A 13324-nucleotide genomic window follows, 5' to 3' on the forward strand; every position below is an offset into this window, starting at 1 on the left:
ACCAAATTCTCAGAAACTGTAATACACTAAAACTTAGAAGATGCTTACAACCTAAACAAGTATAGGTCTATCTTGTGAATGGATGAGCTCTGAGCTTTGAGCTCAATTCATCCTGCAAACATTAGGCTACATAATCACACACACACACACACACACACACATAACATTCACTGCACACAAACATGCACAAATCTCTGCCTCTCTCTCTCTCTCTCTCTGTTTCTCCCACATGCACACACACACACAATACAACAAAATCAATATGTTCGGAGGAAGCAAAAACAATTTGCTTACAAATGCCCCACTGACTCCATTTTACACAAGCAAATTTCACCCTTGACTCTAAGTGGGAGGGGGTAGGAGTGGGTGTGTGGATGTGCTGTTGCCTCCTCTGTCAGCCATCTTGAAACCCATCCAAGGCTAACACTTCTTCATGATTCAGCACTATGTCCTATTTTGTCATCGAGAGGTAATTCAAGCTTTCATTCCCCCTAAGTGGCCATATCCAACTCATGCATTACCCTGAGCGCAAAGCAGTGTGTGTGTGTTTGTGTGTGTGTGTGTGACTTTGGGCCCCAAGGTGAAACAAGACAGGATATGTGTGGTGATTAGTTACGTAGGCACACAAACACAATGCTGTTGATTTTTTATTCAGATTCTCTTTTCATTTGCCATCTTTATCCAGTACTCATTTTGCTCTTTTGAGTCGACAGCTCAATCAGTTACATACCACAGTCTTTGTCTCTAATCAATTACACTGGACTTAGGCTGCAGCGACACTGGTCTTTCAAGCTGCAATTGTACATTTGCACAACCAATAGCTTTAGGTCAAGTTTGCAACAAAAGTTTTTGTTTTTTAGGACTATCATTTCACTGCACTTAACATTTCAGAAGGGTTACTTTATTGAGCAATCAGCCACAAAGTTTTCAATTGAATTTATAATTACTTTGGCTCCATAACCAACTCCTGACATACTTTTTAAAAGGCTTTGGGCAATAAATAATCAGTGCTCTAACCCACTATGCATTTATAGACATTAAACAACCTGATTTATTTTCCCGTCCCTTTAAGGAGACCAAAGACTTGTGATGGACAGGCAGAAATGATAAACCATGTCAGGATGGTGGAGTCCAACAAAAGGAAAAGAAAAGAAAACATACAGGGGACAACCAAATGAAACAGGAGCAAAAATAAACTGATATAAATAACAACAAAAACAGCAACATACATCACATTATATACTGTAAGCAGGCCATTTATGCCATCAAAACTCAATGCCTGTAAGAACAACACCGAGTACACCCTATGGTGTTAGACGCATCCTATGATTCTCCTTTAGAAAAGAGCCCTGTCATTTGGTCTGAAATCCACTATCTCTGTGAGGAAGGAGAGCAACAACAGAAAACAATTGGCAACTGCCTGGTGCCAGATGCTAAAACTGCAAGTAGCATTAGCAGAAGAGGCCCCTAGCAGTCCGAGCGATGGGACGGACTGGCACTGGGGGAAGAGCCAAAGCTGCCTCTGCCCACAAACAGTGCCGCTCTATCCAAGCCATCCCTCACAACTCACATGGGCTCTCTGCATGTCACTGATTGTCTACAACCCTCTGTCTCCCTCTCTCTCTCCTTCCCTCCAACTCCCCCTTTATCTTTCCTTATCTCTCTCTATTGGTCTATCTGCATATATCTATCTATCTATCTATCTACAGTATCTATCTATCTATCAGTCTGTCTATCGTCATATCTTCTATGTCCATCCATCTGTCTATCCTCCCGCTTTCCATCCCTCAATACAGACAGAGCTGCTCAGTAAATCTTGGTGTAGATCATTAGCAAGAGAGCACAAAGCTGAACAAAACACAAAGAAAAAGAAATAGGGAAACAAATTAATAGCAAAAGAGCATTGACAATTCACTTCCATTGATGACTACATGACTCACCTATCAGAACAACACCAACAGCAGCACTGAAATGTGGCTAGATGAACATTATCATGTTTCAATTATCTTTTTTTTATTATCATTATAATTTTTTGTGCAATCTCTACAAGACTCACATTTAAGATTTCAGGAGACAGATCAAAGTAAAAAAAAGAAGGAAGAACAACAAAAATGATTTAAAAAAGCAATTAAAGTAAAGTATTAGAAATAAATAATGGTCCGTGAGTGAGATCCTAGCAGGAGCACTGATTCTGAAGAACAAAAACATTGTTCAGTCTTAAATATCTCATTACATGACGTGAAAGTAAAAACCACACACCAAAAAATCATTCGAAGAACATTAATCATTAAACAATGTAATCATGATTACACTGTGACAAACACCAGACAATACGTTTCAGCTAACACTGGTGTCATAATTTTTTCCTTTTTGTCTTTTGTTTTTTGTATTCTTTTTAAGCTTCATTTTTTGCATCATAAAATCCAAATACAATAATTGCAAGTCACTGTAGCAAAAAATCCATAACAGATTGTTGATGGTCAACCATTACTATTTTAGTATAGTGTACTAAACCCAGCAGAAAAAGACAAATTCAAAATAGTTTTCAAACAATTGAATAAAACGTAATAAATAGAAAATAATTTAACTGTTATTCTAGTCATTTCATCTTTATATGAATACATAACATCTACAGTTTTAAGTTAATAAAGTCAAGCTATTGTATATAAATACATCACCAGCATGCACGATACTGTAGTAAAGAGACTATTGGAGCAGTAATCATCTCACACTGAGAAACAGTATAATGGACAAGTGCATTTCTTGTAAATTAAAAAAGAGAAATCAACAAAAGAGAAAGAAAAATCACAAACCTTGAAGCTGCTTTAAGACCACCTTCCACTTTCCTTAACTCAAGTTCTTTTCTCCAAAACCATCATCCACCAACAAAGGCTAATGTTCCAGTAGAATCATGTTCATTGAGATTGAGTTTGATGGCAACTAGGCTATATTTTATGGCAAACATCATATTTGTTTACTTGCAGTGGCTACAATTTGTTTTTCTTTTCAAGTTTTTTTTTTTTCTTCTAACTTACCACTTTAATGCAATGTGTCTTGTTATGTTAGTCTAATTTGCCAAAAATTGTCACAATAATAATAATAATAATAATAATAATAATAATAATAATAATAATAATACTTTTGCAGTTGTGGTTTGTATTGATTGGCTGAGTTTAAAGCTTTAAAAGAGAACTGACTGAAACTAGGAACCCTTTGGATTCCACATGTCCGCATTACATCAGATACCAGCTATCTTCCCTACAACTAGCCACAACCATCCGGTTATTTTAGTGAGGCAATGACATTCAAGTTTTTCTTACTATAACTATATGCTGTGTGTGTGTGTGTGTGTGTGTGTGTGTGTGTGTGTGAAAGAGCGTGTGAGGGTGTGTGCGTGTGTGTGTATGTGTGGATTTGTGTTTTGCCCAAGCTTCAGCATTGACTTGGATGTTTTTCAAACGCTTCTTTTTCAATCACACAAGTTAAATAAAGCAGCTCCACTTTTAGCACATTTTGCACTACAAGAACAGTCCCTATGCCAGTTTGAGGGCCTGTCCACCCTTTACCACTTAGTAGGCTACTGACAGACTGGAACACTTCTGTCCTCATAGTGGTGGTTTGGCAAATGTTGCAGATCAAGAAAGGGGTATTTTTTTCTCTCTCACTATGCTAACCTTTACTATTCACTATCACTCCATCTTCTCCTAAACATACTCTTCTGCTGTTTTTTCTCTTTTTGTTTTCGATCACGTCAAACTCGTGGAAAAAGAAAAGACTGCACTCTGAGTGGTTACCATTGGCAAATGACTGACAAAAGGTCCACCAGCTCCCACCCTAAATTTTTGATTACTTTTATTTCATTTTTTTTTCTCATGTTGCTGTTGAAGGTTGTGAGCACGCGTGTTGTGTTTTCTCTTTTTTTTCTCTTGCGTTGACCATTTCTTCCCCCTAATGACTCATTTAGTTGTTGCCCTCACCGGCCTCCTCGTCCTGCTGATCGCTCGTCCACAGCGTGAGGTTGTCTCGCAGCAGCTGCATGATGAGCGTGGAGTCTTTGTAGGAGTCCTCGTTAAGGGTGTCCAGCTCGGCGATGGCGTCGTCGAAGGCCGTCTTGGCCAGGTGGCAGGCCTGCTCGGGCGCGTTCTGGATCTCGTAGTAGAAGACGGAGTAGTTGAGCGCCAGGCCCAGGCGGATGGGGTGCGTCGGCTGCATGTGCTCCTTGCTGATCTCGTGCGCCTCGCTGTATGCCTTTTCGGACGACTCCACCACCGTGGAGCGCTTCTCGCCCGTGGCCACCTCGGCCAGGTAGCGGTAGTAGTCGCCCTTCATCTTCAGGTAGAACACCTTGGACTCGTGCTGGGTCTCGCTGCAGTTCTTGATGAGGAAGTTGTCCAGCAGGTTGAGCACGTCCTGGCACACGGCCTCCAGTTCCTTCTCGATCTTCTCACGGTACGCCCGCACCATCTCGATCTTCTTCTCGTTGCCGTCGGCCGAGGTCTTCTGCTCGATGCTGGAGATGACGCGCCAGGAGGAGCGCCGGGCGCCCACAACATTCTTGTAGGCCACCGAGAGAAGGTTCCTCTCCTCGTTGGACAGCGCCTCGTTCAGCTCTGTCACCTGAAACACAACAATTGGGAGAAACAAAAGGCCATGCTGTTTTAACACCAGACTAACTAATAAAATACATTTACATACATTTAGTCATTTAGCTGAGCCTTTTATCCCAAGTGAAACAGTCAAGGTACAGTGCCACAAGGACATGTTAGTGCAGCAATAAGTACTACTCGCATAGAATTGAGTGACAGTTCTAGAAGGGGGTCAAGTCAAGGGCTAAGTGCTAGATTTGGCATGTCAAGTTGTTGGTAGTGATAGGATAGGAGGTACTCTGTTTCTCTTGTTGCTCTTGTTTACTGTAAAACACATAAACAGGCATGTTTTTATAACAAGTCAGCATTTCACTGTTAAGCAAGCACAGTTTGCCCTGGAAACTTGGTAAAACATTTGGTACAACGCTTGGTAAAATGACTGAAGAGGTTATTTCTGCCTGCAAAACTACAGTATATCTCCTGTATCACCACAAGCATTACTGTAAATAACTACTGTTGGGGTTGTTTTTTGTCACACACTCTTTCCTATAGTTTCTTCAGCCCAAGGTAGATGCTCTGTTCACAAAAGTGAACCTCCACCTGAAGTATCTGGGTTCACCACCAAACGCTAAGACTGAGGACTTAAATTAACACCCATGCAAAGCCTGGTATATTGCCTTTGTATGACTGGACTACACCCGAGTCATATTACAGACTATTCAGCCATGTGAAATAAACATTATTTTCTGTCAAAGATGTTTTAACTTTATCTAAGCTTCAACAATGGGATAGCAGGGTCCTTTGAGCATATTGTATAGTGCAACCATGCTGACCAAGCTCAAACCAGTATTAGATATGTCTGTGGTTTAACACTGAACCACAAGACTACGGAGTACTTCTTTCCGATTGTCTGGTAGGTGCCCAATATTTGTTGGCACACTTTAAATCTTCCACAATGGTTACCATGACAACACCACATGACAGCAATAGCTGAATGACAAAATACCAGTATTGTAGTGCACACACCAGTTTAAAAGAGAATGCAGTACCACAAACAAGTACATTTGGACACAAATACACAGGCACATGGCTATGTGATCACCATGTGTTAGCAACATAAACCTGACGGACAAAACAATTCACAAGATGGATACAATAATCGCTATGACAAAAAAGCAGCAATTTCCCCTCACATGTAGTCTAACTGTTTTATACAGATCCAAAATATATCCACTACCAGACAGGCCCAAAAAGCAGTTTTAGCTCCCAGGGGTTTTTGGTGAACCCTCAATGGACAAAAGACAAAAAGCGACTAAGCTGCCTTGATTACTTGCTTTAAGCTGCTTTTCAGCAGGGAAAAAACACTGTGACAGCGCCTTTTAACTATATGTGTCTTAAAATATGCCTGGGTTTTGAGTCAACCATCAAAATAGTGCTAAAGGAAAACATGCCGATAACCGAAAATGCATGCAGCTATTTTTGGGAATAGATAGGAATAGATCTAATTTAGAGAGAGTGTAGGACCTAATGGCTAATTTGTCAGCATTGCTATATTATTGGTCTAGAACACGGACCTTTAGGGTAAGTGCATGAGCTTTTACAGCACTGATAAGGAGGAGATATTTCAGTTACATTTCTGTGTTATAATTACAGAACAAAATTCTATCAGTATCTTTGTGGCTAATTTGCAGTGTTCTGTATGTTAATAAATTGATAATGCTGTTTATAGTGATTGTCTGGCACCTGATAGCACAACCTAAAACCAAATGGTAGAAGTGTACCAGGTTCTTTGGCAAAATCATTTCTGAATCAGCACTAGCTTTTGGTGGAGGCTCTGTGTATCTGACAGATTGGGAGTGGGTGGAGAGACGACTAACTCCAAGTCTCTCTCTTTCTTTCTCTCTTTCTCTCTCTCTCCCTTTATCCCCCCCCCCTCTCTCTCTCTATCCAGCCCTTCCTCCTGTCCTTGTTATAATTCATCATGCTTCATGTGGCACTCAAACACATCAATGTCTCCGCACCCACACACTACACATTAAAAGAGTCATCTGACCTCACTACACTGTTAAGATGACAAAACACTGCACTGAAACCTTGCCTATTTCCTTTCAGCAATGGCTTCCTGTGAATTCAGTCTCTGTAGAAAGTGAGTAATCTCCTTTAACATGCATTCCAACACACATGAAAGGATCACCTTCGTATCTCTCACCAAAAATGTCAATTTTTCGCCACTGACAGAGGGCACATGTCATATTGTCACATCATCTGAAAGAAAAAAATGTCATAAAAGGTCAAGTCTTTACATCTTAACACACATAGAGACTGCAGTAGCAGTATAAATAAGGTTCTACATGACAGGCGACTCATGTCAGAATGGTTGGATTTGGTGACAGGTCACTAGCACTGTGTGTATTTCAGATACTTTTATGTGTCTGATGCTGTGTCTGCCAGCTCCTTTTACTCTCCCTCCTGTCCAGCTCTTCCGCACTTAAGACCTCAACACACCACAGGAGTGGTCAAAGCGCAGTCTATCACTACTATACCATCTCAGGTTTCCATGGAAACAAGGGAATCTGCTTTTGTTTGAGAGGACAGACAATCTCCTGCTACATCCATAGTGCCTCTCCAGCAGTGTAAGAGAGAGAGAGAGAGAGAGAGATGTGGCCGAGTCTGAAGGATGGGGTGGAGGAAGAGGAGGAGGTGGAGAGGCTAGAGTGTGTGGCTAGAGTGATGAGAGTGTGGAGGGTTGGAGGGGGAGGAGGGAACTCCCTCACAAGTTTCCTAGTAGAAGCAGTGGCAGCTAGCCTGGCGAGCCAGACCCACATTAAAATGTAGGGTCTGGGCACTCACCGTTCGCAGTGCTCAGTCCGAGGGGCGGGATAATCAGTTGTCTTTCAAATTCCCTCTGCATAATGGGGCCTTAATAGGATATTTGTTTTCAAGTAGCAGGGAATTCAAGTCAAACCGTTGCAACTCTGCTATCAATCATTATGTTAAGCCCACCAAACGACTCTATACACGATTTCAATGCCCTGATTAAGTTTCGATTTCTGGAGCTCACAAGCCAACGGAGAGTTGCTAGACTAACCCTGGCAGCAAATGTAATTTGCTGCCGCTAGGGGCGCGTCTAGATTTCTAGGCTATGTGGCAGCACAAGCAGAAAACAGCAGTTAGCAGTTAGCAGCAGCAGCTGTGCTTACGGGAGAAGATGACCCCTCATGCCACAGGGCCGCGAGTGTGTGAATAGCCACTGCAGGCCGGCGTTTCCTCTCTGCTTGGCACACTGAATGCAATCTTATCTGGCCTCCTTCACCGCCAGTCTCCAGTAAAACACACAACCTGTCACTCAATGGCTGCTCAGGGCTTTGATGATCCTCTACCTGCCGGTTCAACCCTTCTGAACAGCTAGCTGGCCTTGTTTCAGATAAGCTGTATCATCCGGGTCAGGTGCCTGGCTGGACTACGGACCCGCAACAGTGATAGAAACAGAAGAGGAAAGCAGAACACTTTGTTTTATGAGGGTTAAGGTCCATTAAACATGGCTGTGCGTTTATGTACCAACAGTACAGCATTGAGCCAAGGGGGGCAGTGGCACAGTGACATTAGGGACACAGATAAGTATGTACTGTACTACAAAGGACTGCGCCAGGTCACATAATAGGGTGTGCCAGAGCAGTATGCATCACCATCGAGATGGGTCATCTTTGAGAGAGTTTCTAACAGCTACCACCTTACAGGCCCAGTACAAAACCGACTTATTCAGGAAAAACTGCAACATCTGTATGGACAGTTGTGCACACAGTGACCCTACAGGACTGGACAGAGCTCCATCAAGCAGTTTGAAGAATGAGCATTAATTGATCAACATGCATAAAAGTGACATTCGAAGAAGTTGACGGTCAAAATCAAGAGACCACTGCAAATTTGAATATGACCATCAACTCATTCAAATGTCACTCAGCAACTGTAGGATGACATCAGAAAAATGTGGAGCGATCTCTTAAATTTTGCACACTGGTTGATGATGCATATTACATGCTTATAAACATGTAGAGTTTAAAACAACATCTCACTCTGTTAACTGATTATCCAGCACTTTACTACCCTGTGTACGCATTCACATTGGATTGAAGTTATCCAAGTGTCAAACTAACGCCTACCAGCTGTCATCTTCAGTGAGGTGATTCACTGTTGCTACAAAGCAAAGTGCACCTCAGGGTGGGGTTGTCTGATAACCTCAGAAACAGCTTGCAAAACACTCCTTTGGCCTTCACTGTGGCACCTGGGAGAAGGACCGACTGTAGCGTTGATTATGGAAGAGCTTTCTGTTCTCTCTCCGGGTAGCAACCGTTGAGATACATCCCATCATTTTCTCCTGTCAACTACAATAGGCTTTGCAGTAGCTCATAAGCAACAGTCCAACAATATGTGGCCAGCTGGGATTGACACAGAGCAGAGTCTCTTAAATTAGGAATATGTCCTGAGGGATTTGTGCACTCTGTCTACTCAAGTGAAAGTTAGCCAGTTAGCCACACAAATACAGTCTAAATGTATGTTGTCTGGTGGGCAAAAGCTAGATTTGCAGGTTGGCATGGAGACAAACACGCAAACAAACAGATTCAGAACAGCAATCAGATTAGTGTCTGTGATTGTTTCACCTGAGCAATTAGTCTCCCTCTGTTCCCAAAGTCTAAAGTCTTCCTAAACCTCAGCATTCTTAAGACTGAATCTAATGTCTTCCTAAACCTCAGCCTTTCTTAAGACTGAATCTTATCTTGTTTTTAGTCACTCTCTCCCCCAACAACTTGCACTGTCTTCAGGCTCGCTCTCTCTCTCTTTCTCTTTCTATATATTTTGATTTATTTAACAGGGTCTATATTCTTGCTAAGTCTCTTCCTCTTCCTCTGTCTCCCTCTTTCCCTCCTGCTAAGCGGATATGACAACCCTTCCCACCGAACACTCTCCAGGGCCCATGGGCACGGACAGACAAAGTGTACTAGGAGATGGCGTAGTCAGAGGAGTGAATGCACAGGGACTGGTGAGATGTGGGGGGGGGGGCAGAAGTGGCTCCTGCAACGGGTCTAAGACTCAGCAAATGCAAGGATGGGGTTGGGGGTGGAGGGTTCTTGCTTGAAGTACCTCATTGTTGTTATATAACCATTAGTGACTAGAAGATTTTACACTGCGGGATCTTAACATGCACCTAAAAATAAAAACCCATGAAAGATTAACACTGGAAAACATGTGAGGAGGAGCATCTATCCTAGTGCCTTAAGTGGCGTCAGTGGTTATACTTCAGGAGGGGAGCATGTGGCTGCATGATATACAACCCAGGGGTAGGATATGGAGTATCTACCCATTATTCTCCATGTCATCAAGCCATCATTTCATGCTGCCTGAGACTTTCCATCTTTCCAGAATTCAGTCTTTCCGACTAATGCACAGAAAGACCTTTCCCCCGGAGAAGTCCTGGCAGGCACATCCCAAACGTGGACCAGAATGACCGCGGATGGAGGGAACACTAGTGCCAAAAAGCGAGATCACATCATAATGACACAGAGTGGAACCCATCCAGATTGATTAAGCTGCTTGGCCTTAAACTGAAAACCTAAACTGAGAAACTTTAGAGGGGGTTGTTCACCCTCTACATTAACCAGGGTTATGTTTTTCAAAGACTTTATTGTACTACTACCACTGATAAACGATCTATGATCTTGAAAAGTCTGTCAATCATTCTGAGCACTCTCGTTTAGTTTTGTTGGTCATAGCACAATGCCCTTTTAGAGAGGTATAGTAATGCTCTCACCACAGCCACGTACTGTAGTCCCTTCTAGTCTACTAGTAAGTAGGGAACTGGCCCAGGACCAAGGCATTGCAGGCCACAAAGCTTTAAGTAGATTTGAAAACGACCCACCTGATGGTTCTGTTTCTCAAACAAAAGATTATATCAGTCATCAGTCAAACCATACAAACAGGGTCCTGTCAAGGGGCTCAGGCACTGCTCAAACTAGACAGCAGTTAGAAAGACACTGCTGTGATGCTGCTGTGATCGCTGGGAATAAAAAAAAACCCACAATCATTCATTGGCCATATTATAATCCCATCAAGCAGCAGTGGCAGTGTAGAGTCTTGACTGCTGATGTAGCCCAGGGCGCTTGCTAGTCAGGATGGTGAAGGGTGTTGGAAGGAAGAGTGACTGCAGTGGGGCGAGATGCCCTGGGGCTCATGGCCAGGACGTCAGACAGACACACCCCATATGGCCTGTGCTGCAGCAGTGAGAGACTGAGAGACTGGCACTGTCTGTCAGGGTGGTCTACCCTGACAAGGCACAATATATATATATATATATATATATATATATATATATATATATATATATATACACATTATTATATACATTAATATGAAATGGCAGCAGCATCACTACCAACCCCAGTGGACTCACAACCTAGTAGTAGCCTACTACCCCACCACGCCAAATCTGATCCTCCAAACCACCTGCTTTGTCAAGAGATCTCCCTTCCTCCCGACCCCACCCCACAGATGCTGTGTGAGGCAACAGACAGGAACCGGACAAGTGAGATTTAACGATAGGGCAGAGACATCAGCAAACTGACATGCTATTTGCACTGACTGCACTGCTGATAAATTAGCGGTGGGCCTGGCATGGAAATGCACTGTGGCTGTGCCCATCCCCCTATTTGCCTGTGCAGTGTGCACACGTCAAGCAATCAATGCTTTCTGAAGACTCCACAGAATGACAAGGCATTTTCTTTTCTATGCCCACCTCAACTCTCACAGCTAGGGAAATTACACAGATTTTCTTTGGTGGACGTGAACAGACAGAGCTGGTTCCCCTAAAGCAGAAACACTATCATGAATTGTACAATGTTGTACAACCACTGTCATGTTACATTGTGGTCAGATCAGATAATGATTTCATTGGTCTTTATTGGAATGATATCCCTATCATTCCTCATAGGCAACATGTAATGAATGATATGATATGACAGCTTAAGTTGTAAGCTTTCCCTATGTGAGATGGAATTTAGACAGGAGGACTCAACACCCAGCATGTCTGAACGCTAACTGTAGTATGGCAGTCTACACTGACCTCTCCTAAATCAAAGCTGCTCTGAACCTATCAATTTCTCACTGGCTCTCACATCTGCTTAGCTGATAAATTGGAAAGCTGGATCGGACGAAATGGTGCAGTACGGGCACTGCACCTTGGCACACTCTGCGACACGCCTTGTCGAAGCGAACCTGCCTTCTTCCATGGAGGTCGAATAAGCGAGTAGTCGTATGCCAAACGTTATCACACACCCGTTCATTACAAAGACTGCAATATGACAACGGCCACCGATAGCCTCGGGTGGATGTCTGCTACCCACGTTTGACAGTGGGCATCAGACAGTGGGAGTTGTCTCAGAAATACAACGCACAGCGTACGTTTTGCTCTAGTGCATGGCAAAAGCTGAGCGCTGTCAACGGTGCGCTCTATGGGTACATCTGAGGGCAGTGCACACTTTGCGTAGTTGCATGTTCCACTGTGACAAATAGGGCTGATGGAGCGTGGTCGAGAGAGCGTGTCTCTTTCAGAAAACCAGGAGCGGCACGCTGCCATTCATTCCCCTGGTGAATCAAAGTATCACTGAGTCGCGCTGCTGTCTGGTTCAGTGGCAGACCACAAAACAAGCGCCTGACAGAAACTGCACGTTGTCTGATTAGAGTATATGTCGCCAAAATCAGTCAATAGAAAACGTGTTTTTCGTGACTATTAAGGTTAATCTTCCTTAATTTTGCTTGCCTCTGTTGAAGTCTCTTCAGAAGCCTCCTATGGCCATGTTGCTGAATTCAATAAGATCTGTCAAAAGGCACCGCCCCAAGATCAAACAGTCTGCATTCGTCCGCTTTCCCCGTTAGTTGAGTTTCTCTTGTCAATTTTACAACTATTCTGTATTCAATACTACAACAATTTACTAAAAATAAAAGGAACCTACAGATCTTTCCACTACCAGCAATATTATGTGCTCAGTTTTTAAAACTGACGTGATTTCAACCGGTTTAGTTTGCATTCCCTATATAGGCCCAACATAAAAGTGCTGAGATATAGAGAGCTGAGCTGACTCAAAATAATCTACCATGCATTTATTTGACTTAACATACAGGAGTTTAACAAGACCGATAGGCTATCAAATGTGGACTGTTAATCAATAGTAGTCAATTGACAGCTGACAAGAAATTAAATAGATGAATGAAAAAACATATCATGGTGTTGAGAGTAGGCTATTCAACTGAATATACATTCAGTGAAACACAACCACAGAAGGAAATGTAAAGCCAACTCATAAACGTTTAATATATTCAGAAATATGATTCAGCTGAACTTACCGATTTCATGGCAGCTGCCATATCGTCATACCGCTCTGCCTGTTCAGCCAGCCTGGCTTTCTGAACCAGCTGCTCACGGTCAACCATTTTAAATGTCTAAAATACAGACGTTAACCTACACTTTTAAGAGAAAATGTTCAAGTGGAGATAATTTTTGGTATTTGGTTTGCAGGAAAAATGCAACGGGCTCTTCTAGCTGCTGAGGCTTCTCCCTGCTGTCTGCGCGTGCCGACTCCAGTGGGATACCCCCTCCCCCTTCGTACACTTTCTCTTCATTGCGTCACCATTAAAGAACAGGCGTGCCTCTGCGTAATGATGTAACAATGCAGCGTCCCTTGTATGGG

The 13324-nt window shown here is 42.8% G+C and overlaps 1 protein-coding gene across 1 annotated transcript; it reads right to left on the reverse strand.

The window, feature by feature from the left end:
• Positions 1-634: 634 nt before the first annotated feature.
• On the reverse strand, positions 635-13230 carry ywhag1 (3-monooxygenase/tryptophan 5-monooxygenase activation protein, gamma polypeptide 1). Its single transcript, XM_048232076.1, has 2 exons — positions 12981-13230; positions 635-4617 (listed from the first exon to the last, which is right to left on the reverse strand). The coding sequence occupies exons 1-2, from the start codon at positions 13065-13067 to the stop codon at positions 3961-3963; spliced, it is 744 nt and encodes a 247-aa protein (XP_048088033.1). The 5' UTR covers positions 13068-13230; the 3' UTR covers positions 635-3960.
• Between the last annotated feature and the right edge of the window lie 94 nt (positions 13231-13324).

Source organism: Alosa alosa, chromosome 2 (genome assembly GCF_017589495.1).
Source record: "Alosa alosa isolate M-15738 ecotype Scorff River chromosome 2, AALO_Geno_1.1, whole genome shotgun sequence".
Classification (NCBI taxonomy): domain Eukaryota; kingdom Metazoa; phylum Chordata; class Actinopteri; order Clupeiformes; family Clupeidae; genus Alosa; species Alosa alosa.

What these genes read in the sequence shown, in the direction of transcription:
- ywhag1 (XM_048232076.1), bottom strand. Translation starts at nt 13,067, where the DNA reads ATGGTTGACCGTGAGCAGCTGGTTCAGAAAGCCAGGCTGGCTGAACAG. An exon ending in TGGCAGCTGCCATGAAATCG is followed by an intron (nt 4,618 to 12,980) that starts GTAAGTTCAGCT and finishes GTTGTGTTTCAG; the next exon opens with GTGACAGAGCTGAACGAGGC.